Source organism: Pezoporus occidentalis, unplaced genomic scaffold (assembly GCF_034315485.1).
Source record: "Pezoporus occidentalis ecotype Australia unplaced genomic scaffold, CSIRO_AGI_Poc_V1 ctg18, whole genome shotgun sequence".
NCBI lineage: Eukaryota > Metazoa > Chordata > Aves > Psittaciformes > Psittacidae > Pezoporus > Pezoporus occidentalis.
The window spans coordinates 1,141,703-1,165,621 of record NW_026913640.1 but is presented as its reverse complement, the minus strand read 5'-3'; the positions used below and the strand labels follow the sequence as shown (position 1 = coordinate 1,165,621).

General features: G+C 39.3%; 1 protein-coding gene across 2 annotated transcripts in view; it reads right to left on the bottom strand.

The window, feature by feature from the left end:
• TRPC4 (transient receptor potential cation channel subfamily C member 4) overlaps positions 1-23,919 on the bottom strand; it is a 143,223-nt gene that overhangs the window by 61,487 nt on the left and 57,817 nt on the right. For both annotated transcript variants that reach the window (XM_062614994.1, XM_062614993.1), the window contains one exon: positions 4,526-5,044. In XM_062614994.1, coding sequence (XP_062470978.1) covers positions 4,526-5,044 — 519 coding nt within the window. The remainder of the gene's footprint in view (positions 1-4,525; positions 5,045-23,919) is intronic.

The following is a 23,919-nucleotide window of genomic DNA, read 5'->3' as shown; positions in this document are numbered from 1 at the left end:
ATGTTTTTAAAGGCCTTTTCCTACCTAAACAATTCTATGACTCTGTGACAAATTAGAGCAAGATTTCAAGTATGTGTATCAGATAAGCTACTTACATAATTTATGCTATTTAACAATCTGTGGAGACTTTATCTATAAACACAGAGACTTTTATATGATTTACAAAGCAAACATATGACCTGTTTCAGAGTACCTGGCTCCTGCCTGGAAAAATGTTTATCAAACTGTTTGAATGCTATGGTTGAGAGTCTACAGAAATGGATCTTTTGGAGACATGAACCCAAATGTGCATACATCACCCCCCTCAGTTATGTGATTCATAGACTAAACACATGTTCCTTTCATGTTAAAAATGTCCAAATATTATCAGAATCCATTTTCTGTGGGGTTTTCTCATTTTTTACATGAACACTTCTAACTGCACCTTTCCATACTTTTGAGAAATATTCACTAAGACAGTGATTTGTTAACACATGGCAGCTGTGTTTGTGTTTATCTTGCAAGTGTGGCTGACTCTTAGATGTTATGTTTCCAAAGTAATTCCTGCTTGCAGCGTCAGTAGGTAAGGTTTTGCATCTGAAATACTTTTGATGAGAAATTCATTATAACGGCTACTATAATTACTTAAAATCAATCTGCAGTTCCAAAGTAAAATTCTACTGAGACAGTCACAAAGTTTCACTTAGGCTCTTAAACTGTATGACTGCCAGAGGAGATCTGCAGAAATTTGCAGCATTTTCAGACATATTTCATATTCCATATCCAAATAAAAAGCTAACATTCCTGGTAGAATGGCAGTTTAAACATTAAAAAACAAACATTACTAAGAACATGGTAACTTTTCATTTCAGTACATACTCAAATTTGATAAGGAAGATTTTTTTCTTTCTATCACATCTATTCTGCTTTGTAAAATAATATATGTATGATATTAGATATCAGTATTACATTGTCAAAAACATTGAAGTCCAAGTGAAGTAAGAAGAAACCGGTCAAAATGGTTTACTTTATTGAAATTAAGTTTGCAGACATTGACATGACAGATTTGAAATGATTTGACATGTTTTCATTGAGAATTTGACTGAATTTGTGACATTATTGTGAAACATTTCTATTTAATTGATGCTGTATTTTGTACAGAAAACTAGTGAAAAACTGAAAATTGCATTTTGAAAAGTCTTCTTTTGAGCAGAAAGAAACAGATGGCTTTCATTATCAGTAACAAGCAAGTTTTTTTTATCGTGTGGCACCATTTTCCTAGAAAACAAGAATTGCTTTATGAAATGTGAATATTGTATTATTATATTTACTATTTAACTAAAAAATTAATAATTTAGTGATTTATATCAGTAATCATTGCTGCGTGGCTTATGTTAACATAAAGGTTTATGTTAAAAACTGCTGATCCATTATGAGTTTTTCCTATATGGGGGAGTCTTATTTCACTTCTTGTTTGCCTCCAAATATGTGAGTAAGCTAGTCTGAAGCTGATTTCCCTGAAATATTTTACTTGAAATTCTTATTAATAAATCCTGTACTTTTGTTAAATTTGACAAAATTTAACAACAACAACAAAAAAAACACAACACCTGTGTTAAATTGTTAAACCCACTCCCTATTTCACTCTTTCTCTGCCTCTGTCAGTTCAGACTCTGCAGGTGCTAATCTCAAAACTAGGGCATATCCCTGGGAAGTGGGAACTGCTAGAAGATCAACCAGAGGTATTTGGGAGAGTTTTAGTAGTTAAGAAACTGAATTTTTCGGTAAACACTGATTTTTCAACTCTACAGAATGTACTGAAAAGAGAAATGAAAATTTAGATATAGTTCTATGTTCTAGGCAATTAATTGTAATAGCAATGTAAAAGGACACATGGTCCTATTTTACTTGTCCTCATTCTTCATTATTTTTATTACTTTCAGCTGCAATTTCTGGTCTTAGACTGGATGTTCTGAACAACCAGACCTGATGGCTTACTCATGGAGCTCTGACCTCAGCCCCGGTATAGCATTACAATGTCCTTTGGTAATAGCATGAATAAAGATTGAGATGTTGGGGATGGGTCATAAGAAGGGAAGGCAATGTATTCTTATCTGTTTTGCTCTTTTCTTGGTAGGGTTTGGGTTGTTTTGGTTTTTTTTACTATTTTGTGTGATCAAAAAAACACAAATCCACTTTTGCTCCTGTCATAATAAAAAAGCTTTTGGTGGAGAACTGACTCTTGGTGGTCGAGACACATAGGGCAGAGGAAGTGGATCTATTAACCACAACCAGTATTTTTAAACAGGTTAAATCCAAAATAATATATTAATGACTAATTGAAATCCAGTCCACACCTTTTTCTACTTTGAAAAAGAAAAGTGATAAATTCAACACAGAAAACAGGGTGTAATAGAGACAGTATTGAAGACCAAAACTTTTTTGCCTGACTAATGGACTAAAGGGCTGTTTGCAACTGCCTCAAGGAGGGGCAACCTCAACTGACCCAGCAGGGCTGGTCAGTATGCTTGTGCCTGGGATAGAGACAGAGGCTGATGCTTCCACCTGGTGTTTTGTCCTGGCCAGGGTCCAGTGCCCAAGCAGGAAGAAAGAATCCCCATGACCTGGATTCAGTGGCTCTTTTAACATTGTTAACACAAGAAGTAGAAACACTTGTCTTGCCTATTTTCATCATGAACCCTATGCATCAGGACAGCCAGAATCCAAGCATTTCTTATGCCTGAGGTAAGTTTCTTTGGAGCTGTACCTACCAGAATTCTGTTGTAAGAATCAGAAATAAAACAAAAGATCATCTACAGTGGCTACTATTTGCTCCAACATCTAGCAGGGAATACAGTCAGGTACACAAAATAAGCTATTCAAACTTGAATTTAGTTCAGGGAGATTCAAATGGTGGAAAATATTTATAGAAATGAAAGCTGTATGTAAAATATAAAATATCTGCTGATTTGGAATTGTTGCACTGAATCATTCTTGCTTTAATGTTTGCTACTATGAAGAATAAAGAAAGTGTGATCAGCTGTATTAATGCAATCTAATTAGACACAGGAATCAGATGCAACTATAAAAAAAAAATAAAATCACCATACAAATGTCTCTTAGTGTCTCTACCTCAAACTATGAAAATTCAGGCTTTGTATTTAGGTGTAGATTAAAAAAAAAAAAAATAAATGGAGAGGTCGAAATTTTATTTCAAAGCATGAATCCTTTGGAAAACAGAAGTCCAAGCCAGAATTTCTTAAATGTCTGTAGCGCAGGACTGGCATTTCAAAAAATAGAAATAGTAGATGTTACGAAAAGTCTGGAATAGTACCATCTGAAAATAATTTATGAAGGCAGTGAATATGTTGCCTAAAACATTATACTACCAAATATAAAATTATGCAACACATTTCCTGAAGAGAAAAAACACTTATTAGAACATTCATGAAGTCAGAGGCCAATAGAGATGTTTTTCCAGCAGTACTTCAGTAGTTCCTTACCTTCATGATAACTTCTTAGCATTACCAAATTGCATTTCAAATAGACGATAGAATCATTACAGGTTTGTTTATTGTGGCTGCAAACCTTTCTAAAGTACTTCATATATTAATGCATTTACTATTGTATTTTGGAGAACAGATATTTAGCAGTGATAGATAGACTAGTTCAATATAACACAGGGGATTCTTGAACATTTGCCATATTTTATATGAACAAGTAACATTTAATTATTAACAGCAGTTACCGTGCCCACATACCTCCAAAGTTCAGCTGATTTTGCACATACAGGTTCCAAATGAGATGATCAAAGACATTCTGACATGTCAATGAACAAGAGAAGTTGTGGAAATATCAGGGGAACTGTCTCCCTAAGTCATTTTTTCTGTCGTGATTTTTTTGCTTTTACATACACATAAGAACTTGAGTATTTTTCAAAGAAATATAAACATTTTGTCATTTCAACTGAATATCTATATAAGTGAAGCAAACTCATGAATCTTTAACTGTCATGGAAACCAATACCCATATAACTCCATTTTGGATTCTTTAGAAACAAAATGTCAAAAATCTGGGGAGTCATGCACTGTTATTAATTTTTTGTTTCATTAACTATTTATAATAGCTATTTTTTTGAAGTAATATCTCTCTAGAAGTACCTGTAGTACTTTATAGGTGTTTAAACACATAGCCTCATTTTTCCATTGGACACAATTAAAGCTAATTTGAAGTATGCTGTGTATATATTTCTTATCCTACTATTGAAGAGCTCTTCAGAGCACAACTACTTGAGACTATGTCTATTCAGGTGCAAAAAAATAAAAGTTTCTTTGGATCTGTGCTATAACAGAACATTTTAAATTCTGATACTATCAAACTATAGCAGCCACTCAAGTTCATCTAATTAAAAATTTATATAAAGAAAAGACCCTGTAGAACAAAAAAAAAAAAGCGCAATTTGTCTCAGTTAAAAGGATGTATTTCAAGCTATCATCTATCACATTACTACCACTAAATATGCTTAAATATCCTCCAGCACACTCACCTCTTTTTGACGGTACTTAATTGCCAGTTTCAATCTTGCAAGATCATTACCACTTTGTTCTTCTATCAAGCTATTATCATCTCTGTAATTAAGAATAATTTCCAATTCCCTGGAACTCCGTGTCTGATCCAGGAGATCTTTCGCAAACTGCTTACATTGCCTTGACAGTTCCTCATACTCTGACTTAAATTCATTTTCCACTTTACTCAGCTCCTGCAGCTCCCAGCTCAGCTGAAAAGCAGTAAGAAAAGGATCCTCACTGGACAGAGCAATCAATGAGGGGCTCGCAAGAGCCTTATAGATATTAAGTCTGGATCGAGAGTGGCGGAGGCTGTCCACATCTGAACTTGAGACACATTCAACGCAGTTACAGCGGACCTCATGTGGCCTGGGCACGGAGACTCCTTTCTGCACAAGGAGTTTTATGATTTCATAATTGTTGGTGTGGGCAGCCAGAATAATGGGTGTGATGTCCGGTGTAAATTCCGAAAACTGCTTGTCCAGAAGCACTGGTGGCACCTGTGAATAAAAGGCAAAAAGCCTTACAGGCCTCTTCATTGAACAAGAGCTACAGGAAATTAAGTTACATATAGTTTAGCAGGTAGTACACTTCCTGAGGGACCTTTGCTTCTGACCAGAGTTGAAGGAAACATTTTAAACAATTCAATTAGCTAAGATAGCGTCTTTCCAGGTAATAAATTGCTATAAACAGGGTGTGAGTTTTCATAAAACCTGTTTGTATGTAAAGAACCCACAGGGAATGATTCATTAGATCAAATGATTAGGTAAACAAGGAAGACTCAGACAATCCTGTCAGGTGCTTTGAAGTGCCAGCTGTGAGCGAGATAGAAATGCTCTCTTGTCTCTCAATGGTTAATCTCAGTTTTATACGGAAAACACAATCTTGGGGGCATAATTGTGATGCCCTGTAGGAACAGGGGTCTATTAACTCAAAAGCTGCTTGTTTTTCTCACAACTTATGAAAACCTTTCCTCTAAAGGTAAGTCGGTCATAAGGCTAATGTACACATTTTGGAATTCACACCATCAGAATTCACCCAAATACAGAAGTGTGTATTAAATAATTTCAGCCTTAACTTGCAGAAATATTTAAAGGGCAAGCCCTTAGACTGCAACTTTAATTACATCATGAGCTCAACCCCTGACCCTCTTATTTTAAGATTTCCTACTAATTAAAACCAAAGACATACAGAATGCCAAAGCAATAAGGTCAAGTTATTCCCTGATTTGCAGTATAATGAAGTACTTACCTTTTGAAGTTCTGAGTGCTCCCATGGCACTCAGAACATTTCAGCATTTAACTGTTGACCCAGAGTACTTGGTCTGAAGTCACCAGACTTATGATGAATTTTACTTTCAAACTACTGAAATTATTCTCTTTAAAAAAAGCCAAAACAAATAACTAGCACACATTGACATCAGCCACACAATCTAAAGCTTTGACAGATCACTCACAGAGAACATAAAAATCTTCCTTAAATCCTGGGAGGATGGGAAACTATTATGTCTTCCAATCACTTGATTGTGAATTCCCAGTTCTTAGCAGTGGTGTAACTATATTATACACTTTAGCCTGGGAGGATGGGAAACTATTATGTCTTCCAATCACTTGATTGTGAATTCCCAGTTCTTAGCAGTGGTGTAACTATATTATACACTTTAGTGTTAACATGTCAAGTGTGAGGCTGCTTAAACTTAGAAAGGTTAAATGATTGTTCTTTCTTACATTTTGTTTAAAATTTTCTACTTCGACATTATTTTCAGGGTGCAGCAAAGCAGCTTGGTGATTGTGTATGCATAGCTGTGTGGGAATGAGTAGGCAAAAAAGAGAAAAGAAGAAATCACAGCTCAAAGTCTGTACACTTCAGTGCTCAAGGACATGAGATTCTATTGCCTTTTTCCTGTACTTAACTGTAAGTGGGAATGAGTCAGCCCTACTTAGATATCTAACAATTTTTTAGATACCAAGTGGAACAGCCCACTTCAGTTGTCTTTAAGTTCCCTTTACGGTCTGTGTGAAGAGACGACCCTTTGCTTTGAAAGATAGAGAAATCTAGGCCAAATACCTATTTTCTGTCCGCATGACATCAGAGTAGAGAGACTGATTGCTGATGATCTCTTAGATATCCAGGAAATAAAAAAAAAGATGTTTGGAAAAGGAAGAATGTAAACCCTGGGTGTGTCCTTTTCTCCATCTTGATTTCCCACAATGGCTCTCATTAATGCAGTATCATAGCAGAGAGAAAACTGCAGTGCACATTTACCCACTTCTTAAGTGCAAGAGCTCAGAATCTACATAAAGCAACCTATTTTTTTGGGAAAAGGGATAGTCTGTCTGGTTCTTGTCTTTCTGTATTTACAGTTATATTTCCTTTTGTTTTCAAGGAGAGCATATCCTGCAATGGCTGCAAGCAATTAGGTGAATAAATTTCTGAGTCACTTCAATCATGACAGCATGATTGCAAGAAAAACCTAAAGCAAAAAAAAAAGAGGCTATAAGACACACAACAAGACGAATGTATATGTCATCTCATGCAGCACCACATTACAATATTATAAAAGTGTGTCATCAGGCCCATCAGTTTCTTCACCACTACTGCTCTATAGCTGTCACCAGTCAAACAGCTTGAAATTGCTGAAGTCCACACAGCAGTACAGCCCACAGCGTAAAAGTTATCCCTATGCACATACAGTTTTCTGATTTGCATTTTGGTTTGTTGAGTTCTTCTCTTCTTTGGTTTCATATTATGTCAGCTGAAATACACCCTGATTATAATGATGGAAGTAATTCCACCAGGAAAGATTTAAAAAATCCTTCTACCCCTACTTCTTTCACAAAGTAAGAAGCTACCAGATAACTGGAATGATTTGAAAATATAACTTCAAAATAACTTGAATTCAATTGTCACACCACTGAAGGAGTCTGTACAGAGTCCATCCTGAAAGCCATGCTGAAACTATCTTCACAAGACTGCACAAACTGCATGCCTCCAGTGGCGGCCCCATATTTTGACCCAAAGGCCTTTTCCCCGTCCCACGGCTCTTGCTGTGCATTGCACAGCTGGCATATTGTTTGGTCATTGAATGTGTAAGGCAGGAATGTGGATGGAAGTTGGGAAGCTAAACTCAGGGGCAGCATCATTTCAGAGCAGTGCGCCTGGTACTAGTCATGCAACACCCACCTCATATGTTGTCATTTTCTGTTTTCTATAGGTATCTTTCCCTGGCTTCCCTGGAAAGGGTTCAACTTGTTTATTGCCCTTGGACTCATTACATTTCCTGAAGATAAGTACCACACTCTTAAAATGCTACTGAAGTATTTTTTTTCCTTTTATAATATCTGCCTCCACATCTATTCTTTTTGTAGGAAGCATGTATTCACAAAACCTCACCCACTGTAAGTTTACTGACAACAGTCTGAGGAATAAATGTAAATGCATGAATGCACAGTTAATTTTTTTTAGAAATATTGTTACTTCTTAAGAATGTATTCTTTGAATGTAATTAAACTAAGTCCAGCAGATAAGATTTCATTACGAATTGTGTCCTTTAATATTTTCATACCCATGGTTCAGCTCAATGCTGTCAAGGTGTTTGATACTCATCTTCCAGATTTCTTTTCTCTGGAGCCTAACCACAGATAAGAGAGATGACAAAAAAGGAGTAGTACATATCTGAGGTTAAGTGATGCTTATCTTCTGGGGTCTTAAATGAAACAATGACTCATAAACTAAATGTGATGAAAAGTTTAAAATATTAGTTCTGACATAAAATATATTAGAACCTCCAATTAAAATTCTAAATGCTAGACATATAAGAACATAATACCTCCCTCTCGTGCCAAATTATAGGATGTGGTTCACAGAAAAATGAAAGGACTGACTAGCCAAAATGAAACCTTAACCATAACTTGAGACTTTGTGGTGGGAAGGTTTTGGGCTGCAGATTTGAGATGGAAGTATATCTTTTGTAAAATTCCAAATTATGTTATCACAAGGGTTGGAAAGGACCTCTGGAGTTCATCTAGTCCACTCAAGGCAGGGCCACCCAGAGCAGGTTACACAGGAATGTATAATCCTGTCACATTTAAGGATGCTTCAGTGCTTGCCTTTTCTGTATATGGGAATATTTCAAAGTTAAATTTACAAGTTTGAGTTATTTTCATTTTATTTTTCCCAAATACAAACTGAGTTTTCAAAACCCTGGAGTTTTTATCTTTTTCTATTCATCAGTTACACTTAACCTACCCTAAGATGGGTGCTTATGGTTTTCAAATGCTTTTTCATGCTCATCTTATTACCCTGAATCAATTTGTATGTCACAATAGTCACAGCATGGACTGATGACCTCCAGTCTCTGTGCCAGCCACACTGCACAAAAGGCATTAATATTACATATTAAGAAAAAGAATTACAATAGTAATTCACTGAAACCAACATCACTTTTCTAAACAATGACTTGCATAACCGCATGATACAAACAACAATACATGCTTAACACATCTGCAGAACATTTGAGCCAAAAAGCGTAAGAGAATTCAGCAACATAAGTACTGGATGGCAAGAGGGAACTTGTCAGAAGGTCTTGTTTGCCCCCTTGAATGCAAAGTATGGTAATTACACCTAGATCAATACCCACAGATATTTGACCAATCTGTTCTTAAAGCCCTGCAGTGCTGGGTGGATATGCTTAATCATTTTCAGACAATGTTTCTGATACTTAATTTGTTTTACCTTTGTGCACTTAAGGTTATAATATCTTGTTCAAAAAGTGTGGATAAAGAGAAAACATTATTTCTTACTATAGTTAATTTCAGTTTTTTCTTTTAAACAATCATTCCTTCAGGCTTTCCTTATGGGGAATATTTTCTAATTCTCTGAAGCTTCTTATTTCTTTCTGCACATTCCTTACCATTTCTGAATATAACAGAGGCCAAACTCATAGATGTTTTATCATCTGTGCTCATTCTGATGTGACCAAATATGATACTGACTTGCACAGCAATATGATATTGTCCAATCTTTTTTTCTGTTAGTCTTGCTTTAATCCCCCCTGCAGAACTGTTATCTTAATTGTTTTCAGTTCCAATATGTATTTGGTTGATTATTTCTGCTCTGCTTATAACTCTACACTTTTTCTTACTGAACTGTTTTACAGAAACAATTTCTCTTGTTTGCCCAAACAATCCTGAATTCCAACTGTGTCCTGCAATAGCCTTGCAATCCCCCCAGCTTTTTGTTGTCTACAGATTTAACACACCCTCTATTTCATCTTAAATGTCATGAACGAATATACTGATTGGGATAGACCCCTGCAGAATTGATCATTTCATCCGTCTGATTTATTCTTCCTGTTTCACTAAGTACTGATGGCAGCTACTGTGAGTCTGGCGTTCTTAGACTGTATTTTGAGTGACAGTTCATGAAATCTGACAAAACTCGAGATATATGGCATGTACCACTTTTACCTAACATAACAGAGCTTGCTATATGGTGATGAATGTAAATTATATTGTTACGAAAAGATTTGTTCTGGAAAAATCCTGGTAGGCTGCTATTCACGTCTATGTTTTCTTCTAGGTAGGTACAAGCAAAATATTTGTTTATATTCTTCAGGATCCTTCCTGGTGTGAAAAAGTGTAAGCTTCTTTTACTTGAAAAAGGAGAACAGAGAATTGAAAGAAAATGATGTAAAATTAAGTGATATCAGTTTCCAGATAGAATCAACGTAAAAGATATTTAATTAGATAGATTTGGGGCATACATTTGTTGGGTGTCACTGATTACAAAAGGCTTCTGCGCTTTATTACTCTTTTTCTTTCTCTTCTCTGTATCTCTGGGAGGTGATCCAAAATACAGCCTGTACTGGTCATTTTCAATTAATGTTTTCCTGTGAACATTATTATGGATATGTCCTTCCTTCAGACAGTGTCAATAGCTTGAGCAAGGGTGGCAAATTATGTCAAAGTAAACACTCAGTAAAAGACTGATATTCTGAATTTGTTTCCAGCTCTGAAACTCATACTTGCTCTCTCACATATCTTTTTGAAACTAGCTAAAGGAGTTTTTCAGGTAAGAACTGGGCATTGCTTGAGTGCTCATAATGAAAAGTGACAAGCAAATAGTGCTTTTTTCACTCAGGGGCAATGAAAGAAGAAAATGAAAATGGTTTGGAAAGATATAAGAGCAAAGAAAGAAAAAAAGATCTTATTGTGCAAATGATTAAAGGATAACTCAAATTATTCATGTTGCATTCAGAATAAAGCTGTTATACACCTTTCTCAAAGTCTGTATGATGAGCAAAACCATTGAGACTTTCTGAATGTTCAAAGTAGACCTAGTGGAGTCCTTCCCAACTGAATGTTTTAAATGGATGCATAGATACATACAGAATAATTTATAAAGAAAAAAATCATTTTAGTGAAGTTTATGTTTGACATTCCATTTCCTGAGAACCGTGTATCTGGTCTGATTAGAAAAATGTGGAAAACATCTTGCCTTTCCCTATTTTTTGCCTTCTCCCAAAATGGCTTCAATCATTAGCTGGGGAGCCAGAAGGAAATTGGCTTGCTTCTCCAGTGAGATCTTGAGCAAAATGTAAGAAAAAAGGATTTATTAAAATCTGAGCAGGATCTAGAAGCAAAACAAAACAAAACAAAACAAGCATCCCACTGGCTAAGGAATGAGAAAGATGGTTTTTGAAAAGGAGCTTTTGCAGAAAGAAAATTAACAGATTGATGGCCTCTCTAGGTACCAACAAACTGATTAGCAGATACAAGCATCTCAGAAGGAAGTGTAGGAATTAGCTAAACTTCTTTACAGCTGATTTCAATTATTCAGCATTGCAAATTAATTTGAGATATCTTTACAGCTGGGAGGTAAATTTCATGTCTGAGAAAATTAAAAGGGTTATACTCTCAAAGAACAAAGTGGGAACCAGGCAATTTTGAAAAACAAAGAAAAAATGTTTTATATCTTTTCAAAATGTGAGAAAGGAATACAAAAGAGTATGGTAGGGACATAGAAACCTCATAAATCTGCAAAGGATGTAGAGAAATGTCATAGCAAGCTCTTTCATAAGTGTATTATTCCTGGTATGATATTCAGTGGTTTGTTATTTAGCAAATTTTTGAACCATAATGTAAGTTTTCCATATTTTGCAGATGCAAAACAGAACATGTTTCTGAAGTAGACAGAGGAGACCAAGGCTCACGCAACTACACTAGGATATGCTGGGATATGAAGTTCCTTTGAGAGGCAAAGGACTGACAATTTTATTCTATTACAGGTTAATGATATTCTCATCTGTGTTCAGTTCCTTACACTATAGACACTTTGAGATCCTCCCTGCATGCATGAATCAATTCAAAAATGAGGTTTTGGAAAGATGCAGTGGTAAACAACAGAAGATTGCTAGAAGCAGAAAAAAATCCTTTTCAATTACCACTGCAAAGGAGATATGGGAGAGGCATGCATGATTATAAACTGTCCTATACAGGGAGAGACCAGAAGAAGAATAGTTAAGATTATTTAAGGGTAGATTGCTAGAAAGAAGCCTTTGAAACTGGTGCCAAGGGGAATGGATTAGTTCAAATCCTTTAATAATGTCAGTTCTTGTTTCAGGTGAGTCTTATTTTAGTGTTGTATTCCTCTTGAGCTTACTGACATATTGCAGATCTTGATCTGTACATGTCTTATACACACGGTGCCTCCTAGTAATGAATGGGTAAAGAGGCATTCCTAATGTGCTTAGGATATGGAAAGTTTTTTTTCTTTGAGCTTATATATGTATATATTTATTCAATTCAGTGCATGGTAGTGACAAAGGCTTAATAAGAGGAGGTTTAAATGAGCAGGGAAGAGACATTTCAACTTGCAGTTGATGACATAAATCTAGTTGGTAGCAAATGAAATGGTGGCGGACCTTTTTGCATTTGCTGCAAATACCCAACTGCATGTCGGCAGTACATAATGAGGAACTTAAGGCTTTGAAGATAGATATGTCAGTTTTTCTTTTTTTCTGTGTTCTGTTTCTGTCTGGGATAGAGCTGATTTTCTTCCTAATAGCTGATGCAGTGCTGCATTTTTACTTTAGTCTGAGAACAGTGCTGATAACACACCGATGTTTTTAGTTGTTGCTAAGTAATGCTTACCCCGATCAAGGACTTTTCAGTCTCATGCTCTGCCAATGAGGAGGGGCACAAAAAGCCAGGAGGGAGCAGAGACAGTGGTATGTTTCTGTTTTTTTAAATTTTCATGGTGTTTTCTCACAGCTGAAAGTTTTGAAACACATTCATTTTAAAGATGACTCAGTATGACTGTATGTTTGATGGTCAAAGACTAATGTTCAAGTTGAAAAAGTCTTTAGAATTCTCCTTCTCTTTGCATACATCTTAAGAGGTATCTCCACAAGGAAGTTCCAGGTAACCATTTCAGCACAGTGGCTCAGACAAGGAAAAACTCTAGAATGGCTCTTCGAAAACATTTTTCATTGGACCACTTTGCAGCGTTAGATTGTTTGAAAGTTTGTGTCCATCAGGAATTGCTGTTTCTTTAAAAGAGTTTCTTTCAACAATAGGGCTCTGGTGGTCCTGTTCCTAAAATCTTTCCTAGCTTTCTGCATTGGACACTGTCAGAGGAAGGATATGTTGTAGGTGAAACTAGAGGATGGGATTTAACTCCAGATTTAAATGCCTCATTATAGGCTTTATATCTGAATTAGGTTTTTAAGCTCCTGATATACATAGTAAAAAACTAGGGCTTATGTCAACTGCCCCCACGTAACTGTGAAGTGTACTTCAGATACCTAAAGGTGTCCTGTGTGACCTCCAGTCACGACTCCACACAGGCACAGGTACTGTCGTAACTACCAGGATGACACGTCTCACAGACATACTAGAATGCTTCACATCTCACTTATTCACTACACAGAAGCCTCCAAGCTGGGCTCCAGGTTGAGATAGTCAGAAGAGTCCAGATAAATTTTTTTTTTTTGCCTATGGTAGACACTTAAATCTGGTCAGCAGATTGTCTAGCTCTTCACTGACTTTATTGGAAGCTCAGATAATCAACAAGGTGCTTGGTGACAGCCAGCATGGCTTCACTAAGGGGAAATCCTGCCTGACCAATTTGGTGACCTTCTATAATGGGGCTACAAAACTGGTGGACAGGCGTAGAGCTGTTGATGTCATCTACCTGGACTTGTGTAAAGCGTTCGACACTGTCCCACACGACATCCTTGTCTCTAAATTGGAGAGACATCAATTTGATGGATGGACCACTCAGTGGATAAAGAACTGTCTGGATGGCTGCACACAAAGAGTTGTTGTCAATGGCTCAATTTCCAGCTGGAGACCAGTAACGAGTGGTGTCCCTCAGGGATCACTGCTGGGACCGGTCTTGTTCAACATCTTCATCGCTGACACAGACAGTGGGATTGAGTGCGCCCTCAGCAAGTTTGCCGATGACACCAAGCTGTGTGGTTCGGTTGATACCCTGGAGAGAAGGAATGCCATCCAGAGGGACCTTGACACACTTGTGAGGTGGGCTGATGCCAACCTCATGAAGTTTAACCATGCCAAGTGCAAGGTCCTACGCCTGGGTCGGAGCAATCCAGGCACAGCTACAGGTTGGGCCGAGAAGAGATTCAGAGCAGCCCTGTGGAGAAGGACTTGGGGGTGTTGGTCGATGAGAAAATGAACATGAGCAGGCAGTGTGTGCTAGCAGCCCAGAAAGCCAACCATATCCTGGGCTGCATTAAAAGGAGCGTGACCAGCAGGTTGAAGGAGGTGATCCTGCCCCTCTACTCTGCTCTTCTGAGGCCTCACTTGGAGTATTGTGTGCAGTTCTGGTGTCCTCAACATAAAAAGGACATGGAACTGTTGGAACAAGTCCAGAGAAGGGCCACGAGGATGCTCAGGGGACTGGAGCACCTCCCATATGAAGACAGGCTGAAGAAGTTGGGGCTGTTCAGCCTGGAGAAGAGAAGCCTGCGTGGAGACCTCACAGCAGCCTTCCAGTATCTGAAGGGGGCCTACAGGGATGCTGGGGAGAGACTCTTCATTAGGGACTGTAGTGACAGGACAAGGGGTAATGGGTTAAAACTTAAACAGGGGAAGTTTAGATTGGATATAAGGAGGAAGTTCTTTCCTGTTAGGGTGGTGAGGCACTGGAATGGGTTGCCCAGGGAGGTTGTGAATGCTCCATCCCTGGCAGTGTTCAAGACCAGGTTGGACGAGGCCTTGGGTGACATGGTTTAGTGTGAGGTGCCCCTGCCCATGGCAGGGGGGTTGAAACTTGATGATCTTAAGGTCCTTTCCAACCCTAACTATTCTATGATTCTATGATTATATGATATCTGGCTTATATGTGAACACTAATGCAGTGATTCAGGTATCTACACATAGGCACCCAGTATGATTTAGGATACCCTAAGGAATCAGAGACATGACACAAGACCTACTGAGGGCTTTCACCCCTTTGCAGCACAGGTGAAGGACAGGCAGGCTGCCCTGATGTAGGAGACATCTCTGCATAGTCCCCTGGGTCTAGTGTATTGCATTCAGCTTCAGGCATCTGAACTGGGAACTGACTCCCATCCCTTACATACATGTATCTGTATACATATATATATATATATATATATATATAGCACAGATCTTCTCAATCTGTTTTGTGAAGGGTAAAATCATTAAGTGTCCCTTGAGAGGCTGCTCTAGGCAGACAAGTTACTGATTTCTTTGTATTGCTCCTTTAATGTTTATAAATTTTTTAACTTCGTAAGTTAAAGATAATTTGCTATGGGGATTTGTTAGACCGTAGAAGACAAGACTACCTCGATCAAAAACAAAGATTCTATTTGTTGATCTTCTTGGTCTTCTTAATTTATACAGCTGGTGTCAGAGATGATTCTGAACCTATTTTCAAGCACTGAAAGGCTGTTAAAATCTTTAGTTGAAACTATCTTTGCAGTTGTTGAGTTCTCAGGAAGTGAAAGCAGGTCGGTTTTGCAAACAGGATTCCAGGCATGGAAGCTTATGAAAATTACAGTACAGTACCACTAACTATAGAAGGCAGAGATTTTGGACCTTTCGTTTTTTGCTTTGTATGCTGTCCCTATTCTATTGTAAGCTTGGATGAGTACTGTAAAGTGGGGAAGAAAAGAAGACAGTCCTGAAAATGTGACTTCTAGAGGAGAAATCTGACTTTTCCACAGACCTCATTTTTTGCATTAACCTTCTAGAGATTTTGATTTATTTTAGATTTTTCTAATGTTTGTTGCTATCTGCATTCATCTCCTTATGGTAGAAAGTACTTTCATTTCCAGCATGAGCTGAAAACATGAAGTGTGAAAAAGGCAGCAAATAATGACAGAAAAGCACTTAATGTTTCTGAATGCTTAGGGTTAGAAGGTACTTAAGGTTTAGGTAGAAGTTACTTAAAGTTTAGGTAGAAGTTTGGTTCACCAATTGTCTTTGAATTAAATTTGTATTTGTCATCATTATTATTTTTTAAACTTCCGCAAATGCTAAAATGGAGGATTAGATTCACTGCTAGTGACAATGTGACTGGTGACAGTCATGATCAATAAGAGCATCTGTCAGAAATCTATCTTTAAGGATCCCGCTAGTCAGATTTTTTTTTTTTTTTTTTATGTTTTCAATAGCAAATTCCAATAAAAATTTTGTACAGGTCAAGAAACTATCACGTTTCCCCATATTTTGGCATGCTTGTTTTGTCACTGCTTCAACTTTAGAATATTGTAATTTAGTATTTGTTACAAGGTGAGGGGTGCATATTGTAGAACACATTGTCTATCTCGATATTGAAATTGCTAGCAGCTGTACTGGATGGCACCAGAATACCAGCTTCTGTTATTCTATGATTCTGGAGTCTTTTTTTAATAATTGTCATAGGTTTTTCTAAACAGCCATGCACCCTACCTCCTATGCATATAAACACAGACAGTTTGGGTTTATTGCCAAGACATAATGACACTTAAAGGAAGCTTTTTTTGAACTTAAAAACAATCAGTATACCTCTAAAAAATCAAAGAACAATACTTTTGTAAATCCGTATCTCCATCTCATATGCAATTAGTAATCTCCACCTTTACGGTACACCTCTCCTTAAAAGTTACACGTTGTTTTCATGTGCCCATATGGTTATATGAAGACTGAATACATGCATAGACTACTATATCTATTTCATCAGTAAACTGAAATATCCCCTACACAGCTTCTCCCATTCATCTCTGCCTATTAGTATGTTAAAACCTGTCAGAAATTTCTAGTTAATCAGATGCTACTGAGGAAAAAAAAAAAAAATACTCAGCTACCAACTCAGACAGCCAAGAGTGCCGTCACATTCCACTTCCAGACTGTGTACTTGAAGCCCAACAAAATAGATTTGCATTGCCTCCTCCATACATACGACCAGCTAGACTGTCATTAATCAGAACATTGCAGAAAGGCACTCAGTTCATGGAACTTGTGTGAGAGACATTTTCAAAACAAAAATGATACTTTCAACAGATGAAGAGCATTACACAAGTGATTGTGACTGATATTTTCCAAAGTTATTGGAGAGAGTTTTAGATAAGAAAAACTACAAGGCATCATGCACTGCTCATAAAATCTTTCCCTTTCTTTCTGATCTGGCTTCACCAATATAAATTCCAGTTTGGTAACTAGGTGAAAATCTGAAAAACATCTTAAAACAAAAGGTTCAACATCTTTGTAGTGTAACGCCATTGCAGGTATGCAGGGTCTACAACCTGTATATGTTCCCTGGTCTCCTCCATGATGACCCACACTGTTACCAGGAGGAGGTACAACCACGACACAGCAAATTTCCCATGTACACTACTGGGTTGTGGGCCAATGCAGGGCTGGGAAAATGGTGTCATCCCATGAAGCGTGGAAGGACAATAATCGATGAAGCTGACTAAATGCTCTGCTCCATAAGAGAAGCCTGACTGAGACTGAAGTTGGGCTATGAGCACAGCTCCAAAGAGCACTGGCTTCATCTCAGGACCCTGAGAGTCCTCAAAGGGCATTTGCAAGAAGTCCAAAGATACTAAGAGACATGAAAGGAACAGAGTGGCTGATGAATCCACGTGGGGAATTTTGTAGGAGATAGGAGCTCTGTCAGACTTGATAGAGCTCTATCAGTAGAGCAGAATCTATGCTGCCAGGATTTCAGGAATGGAAAATGACTCTTCAGGCTCTGTGCCACTTCCATGCCATCTCCTGACTTTTCACCTTCAGACTTTTTATCTATTTCTGGGAATGCTGCCAGACTGAAGACACTTTGCCTGCAAAGCTCTCTAGCTTTGCTGTCTGTATCCCTTCCACAGATAGCTTAGGTGTGTACCTGAACATCCACATAGAGGCCTGCCTATAAACTATACTGTGCAACATCCTTAACACATCTCATACAGGTCCATTCCCTCCTCCTGGGTGTTCTCTTACACCCTTTTCATTCTTCCCAAAACTACATGGCAATGCTGCTAAAAAAAAATCAAATGTTGAGACACATTTTGGTATAACATCAATCATTGTTTATTCTGATGATAACTGCATCGGTAGATTCAAGTGAAAGACAACTTGTATTGTCAACACCTCCTCCTCTACCTTCCCACACTCCAAATAATTATCAATCAGCTCAATGAATCAAGATTTATAAAATATAAGTTCAGCCTGTGACAGCAAAATAACGCCCCTGCTCTCTCCACCTCCAAAAAAGTCCCAAGATAGCAAGCTTTCCTAGTGATCCGCCAGGATAACTCTCCTGTCCAAGGATCTCAGTGGCTGCTAACACACTGAGCAGCAAATAAATGCCAGAGCAAGCTCTGAGGTATTGGTCTGCCTATCATCCAGGTCAGGGAACTGAAGAGACCTCTCTGTAGCTTTCTGCTAGCTCTTTCAACACCCAGATGTAGGATGATGACTGGTGCCTCTCTGGGTGAAGATGCTGCCACCACACACCCTTAGGCTTTAGAACTCCAAAATGTCCTGGATCCTCTTGCTCACGCAGGGTTAAAATGTCAGCGGCTAGCACTGCACATGTGGCATACAGCAGCGTTAGGATATGTTTGGCTGGGTTTCATTTCTGGATTCACATCTGGTTTGCAAACTACCAGACTCCATTTCTTTACATAAAAACATATAATCAGAGCTTGATGCCCTTACTCCCTACACAAAAAATTCATCTCTTCAATTTCAGTCCTTTCCCCCAGAGATAAGGACTAGAACATACCACACCTTTTACTCAGATGCTCAGGAATATCTGAGCTGTAAAGCCTACCATGATCAGAGAGACTACTAGAGGCCCTTAAATCATAGAATCATATCTCAAATTCAAAGGGACCCATAAGGGTATTCAAGTCCATCTCTCTGCTCCTTGCAGGACTACTTAGAAGTAAATTGTATGATTAACAACATTGTCCAGATGCTCTTTGAACTCTGACAGTTTTGCTGCTATGACCACTTCCCTGGTGAGCCTGAAATTCTCCTGATGCAGCTTCATTTCATTTTCTCATGTCCCATTGCTGGTCAGCAGAGAGAGAGCAGACCAGCACCTCCTCCTGTGCTGCCCCTTTTGAGGAACCTGTAGACTGTTGATGAAGAAGGGTTGCTCACAGTCTGTCTGTAGAGAAAATTGCAAATATCCTTATAATCTTCCTGAGGAAGTCCTAGAACCTGGCAGTGAAATCAGAAACTTGAATCCACAGCTCTGACGGCAACACAGACCTAACCCGGTTTGCAGAAAGCATAGGAACTATGGGAAGAATTGGGATGGTGGAAGAGGATTTTCAAAGTGAGTGTATCTTACTTTGGGTTAGGTGAGCATTCCCAGGTCCACTGTAACCAGGTGGCATTAACAATCCCTGCTATGATCACCCCAGTCTTAATTAACTTTTAGCCTTAAAAAGGCATGAAGGTGTTGAGATGCTAATTCAGATATTCATATCTCCTACCACTTCCTAATCGCATGTCAGACTTTTATACCCTGTCTCTGGTACCCATTTGCAGTATGCTTTCACCAAGGAATATGCTGTGGTTTTTACTCCTTCAGAAATACCCCTCTGTACATGTTAAGTTTTGGAAGTTTGTGCTTTGTTCTATTTTTTTTTTTTTCCCCTCAGTATTTAGACAACATACATAGTGAACTTACCCATTCTTGGGCCTTTGAGACACTGCAGGAAAATCCATGAAAACCAATGAAAAAAACCTGTCTATGCCATGGGCTCACATTTTTAGAGGCAAACACATTGAAGAAGCTGAGGCCTGGCTTCCTGGTTTGACTTTGACTGGCATGACTGAATATGCGGGGGCGAGCAAGGAGCAGAAACAGAGGTTGAAAGTATGAGATGGAGAAATTCAACATGTATAACATAGCACAGTAAGTAGAAGACAGGTATTTTACATAAAGTATTTTATCATGTGACTTCACTTATTGTACCAGGAGTTCAAAAAGGCTATGAAAGTTGCAGGAGTCTCTTTTTAGCTTTCTACTTCCAGCACTATGACAACTTTTCTCAGCACATGGTGTGAGAGCACAGCACACAAAAGGAGAGAGGAGTAAAAGCTGATCCCAAAGACCTTTTGTGTTCCCTTCAGGAAATGAAATGCACATTTTACAGCCTTCTTGCAGAGATGGAGTTAACTGAAGCAGTTCTTATAAAGGTTTTCTAAGCCAGGGCATCAGAAATTATGCACTGACTTCCTCATTGTCTGTTCCGCTAATGCTGAACAAAAAAAGAGATGAGAAAAATGCAGGTATCCTATACCTAGCTGGTACATGCTGGAAATGCAGAGGTGATGTACAAGGAACTGACGCACTACTGCCATGAAGATCTTCCTCTTAATAAAGAAACCGGTCTGACAGTGGATTGGAGACAGGAATAGAAGTCTCACTGAGGACACCAGCACCTCTGGGGAAGACACTGTAAGGGTGACATTTGATCTGTGCATCCAAAGCAGCCACAGACTAAGTTATCTGCTATACACAAGATTTACCTCCCAAACTGCTCTGCTGGCTACTAACTTTTTGGTTCCAAACTGACTGCAAGAAAACTGTAGGGGCTGTAGTCTGCCAGCTTTCACCTTCTTACCATGACCCTTCCTCTGTGCCCAGCAGTGTTTTCACATTAACAGACTCCCATACCACAGAAGGAGAGCAAACCAGGGACATATCACTGTCATCACTTCCCTCCCTGTCCTATAGTTCTCCCTCCCCTAGCAATTCCCTTATGTTTGCAAATGCCATTCTGGCCTTAGCATGTGTCCTGGGTTCAGCAGTAGCAATCATGTTTTTCCTTTGTGGTAGCTGGATAGTGTTGAACAAGGCCCTGTAAGCATAGGCCAAGCCCCAGCATGTTGCCATGATTTGTCCATCTCTGGTATGGCCAGAATGACCACACACCTCATTTAAGTGTTTTACTAATTCTTCTGGATTTTGCAGTTGTTCGGTAGTGAAATTCCAAAGTACTGGAGGGGCCCACTGACCTAGATACTTGCCCATACTATCCCACACACCCTGTCACTCATGGCTGTCCAGCCTCAGGGAAAATCTTTCGGTCCTCCTACATCGTCGTTTGACCCCAGACAAGACCCAAACCTGACTCTGCTTAACTCTTGAAATCAGTCGTGGGCAAAACACACTCTGTATGCGTGCTAGCATGGTGATTCCCATCACCATCAGCAAACAAGTCTCAACAGCATTAAAAGGCCATTCAAAAAATTCAAAACTCTCAAATGTAAATGGTCTGGGGGGACGACTGGGAGGGTAAAAGGATGTCTCCTTCACAGGTTGAGCACCTGAGAAGGAGAAAAAAGATGTGTAATTGCTAAGCACCTCCATCATATACCTCCCAAAGTATAAAGGTAGTGACCACACTGGGAACATAAGCCAGATCAGTTTCATGATCAATGATTCTATTGTATTACAAGTCATTACCATAAAGTACAATGGGACAAAAACCTTAGCCCAAGCCCCACACTTGAAAAACACTAAAATAGCAAATACCGGATGGGAGTAAGATACGATATACTGAAACTGTGAGATCAAGAGGAACAACCTTGAGAGCCAATAAATCAGCATTGTGACGAGTGACTATTAATCCAGTCAGATCTGTTCTTATCTCAACCCCTCGTGCCCCACATTGGGCGCCAAAAGAACTGTCGTGGTTTAAACCCAGTCAGGTAACTTGTTCACTCACTCCCAGGGAGTGGTGCCGAGCTGACAACAATCGAGGTCCGTCCCGTTCCCCCCCCCCCCCGATTTTGTTTCATATATAGCTCTCTCTTTCATATACTCCAATTACAGAAGAGTTTCAGGAAAAGGAATGGGATCTACATTAAACAACATACTCAGGTCTTCAGTCCAGGTTGGTTTAACTGAGCTGCAGAAACTAATTTAAACAAATGTGTCTGCAAAGCACTAGCTGCTCTTACTGAATAAGCTGATGTCAGTGTACACATACGCAAAAGGAATTTCAGGGAAGGCTAAATTCTAAGCAGAAAAGTGACGTGGCAACAGAAAACAAAGTGCAATGCTAGCACGCGCCAATTCAGTTAATGTACTTTGTTCTCACTCCTCTGAGAAGCAAATGGAAAAAAATCATTTGACTTTCTGCTTGAGTTTGTAAACGGCAAGAGGTGAGAAGAAACGATCCAGAAGTAGCTGCTGGGTTTCAATCTCAGCTCTGACAACAATTCATTTTATTTACCCTGAATGGATTAACTGACACCTGTAAAATGGGAGCACGACTTCCCCATGTCACTAGAGAGAGATTAGTTGGGCAATAATGTAGCAGGATAACTGAAATTCAAACATCAACAACAGGCAGCCAGGAGGCTGCAAAACTGAGAATAAATGCAAATTATTGTTCCACATAGGATCTCATTCTTGCTGAGGCAAAAGCATCCAGCACCTTCAAAAGGAAAAGAATGTTGGTGGATCTGAGGGCAAAGCAACAGCCGCTACTCAAACTTTGGCTGCAATGAACAGCACAGCTACCCCAGTGGCAAGTACAGCAGCTGCTCAAACTTCAACTGCAACAGACAGCGCGGTTACCCCAGCTCCAAGCACAGCAGCTGCACCAACCCCAGCGACAAGTACAGCCGCTACTCAAACTTTGGCCTCAACAGAGCAGCTACCCCAGTGGCAAGTACAGCAGCTGCTCAAACTTCAACTGCAACAGACAGCGTGGTTACCCCAGCTCCAAGCACAGCAGCTGCACCACCCCCAGCAACAAGTACAGTTGCTACTCAAACCACAGTGATAATCACTGCAGCCAAACCAGAGGACCAATTTGTACCAATATCGGTTGCCCCTGTACGCAAGAGAACAAGCAAAAAGGAGGCAAAAAGGGTGAAGCAAGATGAAGAAACAATGAATTCACCACCCGGTCCAGAATCTGATCAGGAGTCATCATCACATGACAAAGAAGAAGAAGAAGAGGTAACTTCTCGACCTCGGACCTCAACCGAGCTGTGGAATATGCGAAAAGATTTTACCCGTCAACCAGGGGAGCACATCATCACCTGGTTACTCCGATGCTGGGACAATGGGGCCGATGGTCACGAACTAGAAGGTACAGAAGCCAAGCAGCTGGGATCACTTGCTAGAGAAGGGCGAATTGACAAAGCAATTGCAAGAGAGAAAAAGTCCCTCAGCCTTTGGAGGCGGCTCTTGGCAGCTGTGAAAGAAAGGTTTCCGTACAAGGACGATGTTACGAGTCGTTCGGCCAAGTGGACTACTATAGACAAAGGCATCCAGTCTCTGAGGGAATCGGCCATCGTAGAGATGATCTATCACATCAAGCCGAATAATGGGGATACACCTATAGATCCAGATGAAGTTGAATGTACACGACCCATGTGGCGAAAACTTACACGGAATGCACTGTCATCATATGCCCATTCACTGGCAACAGTAACCTGGAATGACACAGTACCACTAACAGTGGATGAAATGGTTCATAAACTCTGAGAGTTCGAAGACAATCTCACCCCTTCCATCATCTCAGCTGTGAAAAAACTGTCCCAGGACCTCGAACAATTGAGGGACGATCTATCTGATTTATCCAGCTCCTCACATGTACCAACACACGTCTCAGCTATTAACAAAAGGCGTCCTATTGTTCAAGAGAGGAGGTACAGGAGGTATACACCACAGGCTATCCTATGGTTTAACCTGCTGTATCACGGAGAAGACATGACAAAGTGGGATGGAAAACCTACTTCAGCTTTGGAGGAACGGGTGAGTGAACTGAAGAGGGGAGCAAGGGCCAAGACTGATCGTCCCATGAGATCTACGGCTTCAGTCTCGGTGAGCAGTTTCCCAGATGGAATGGAAGAGCTGACTT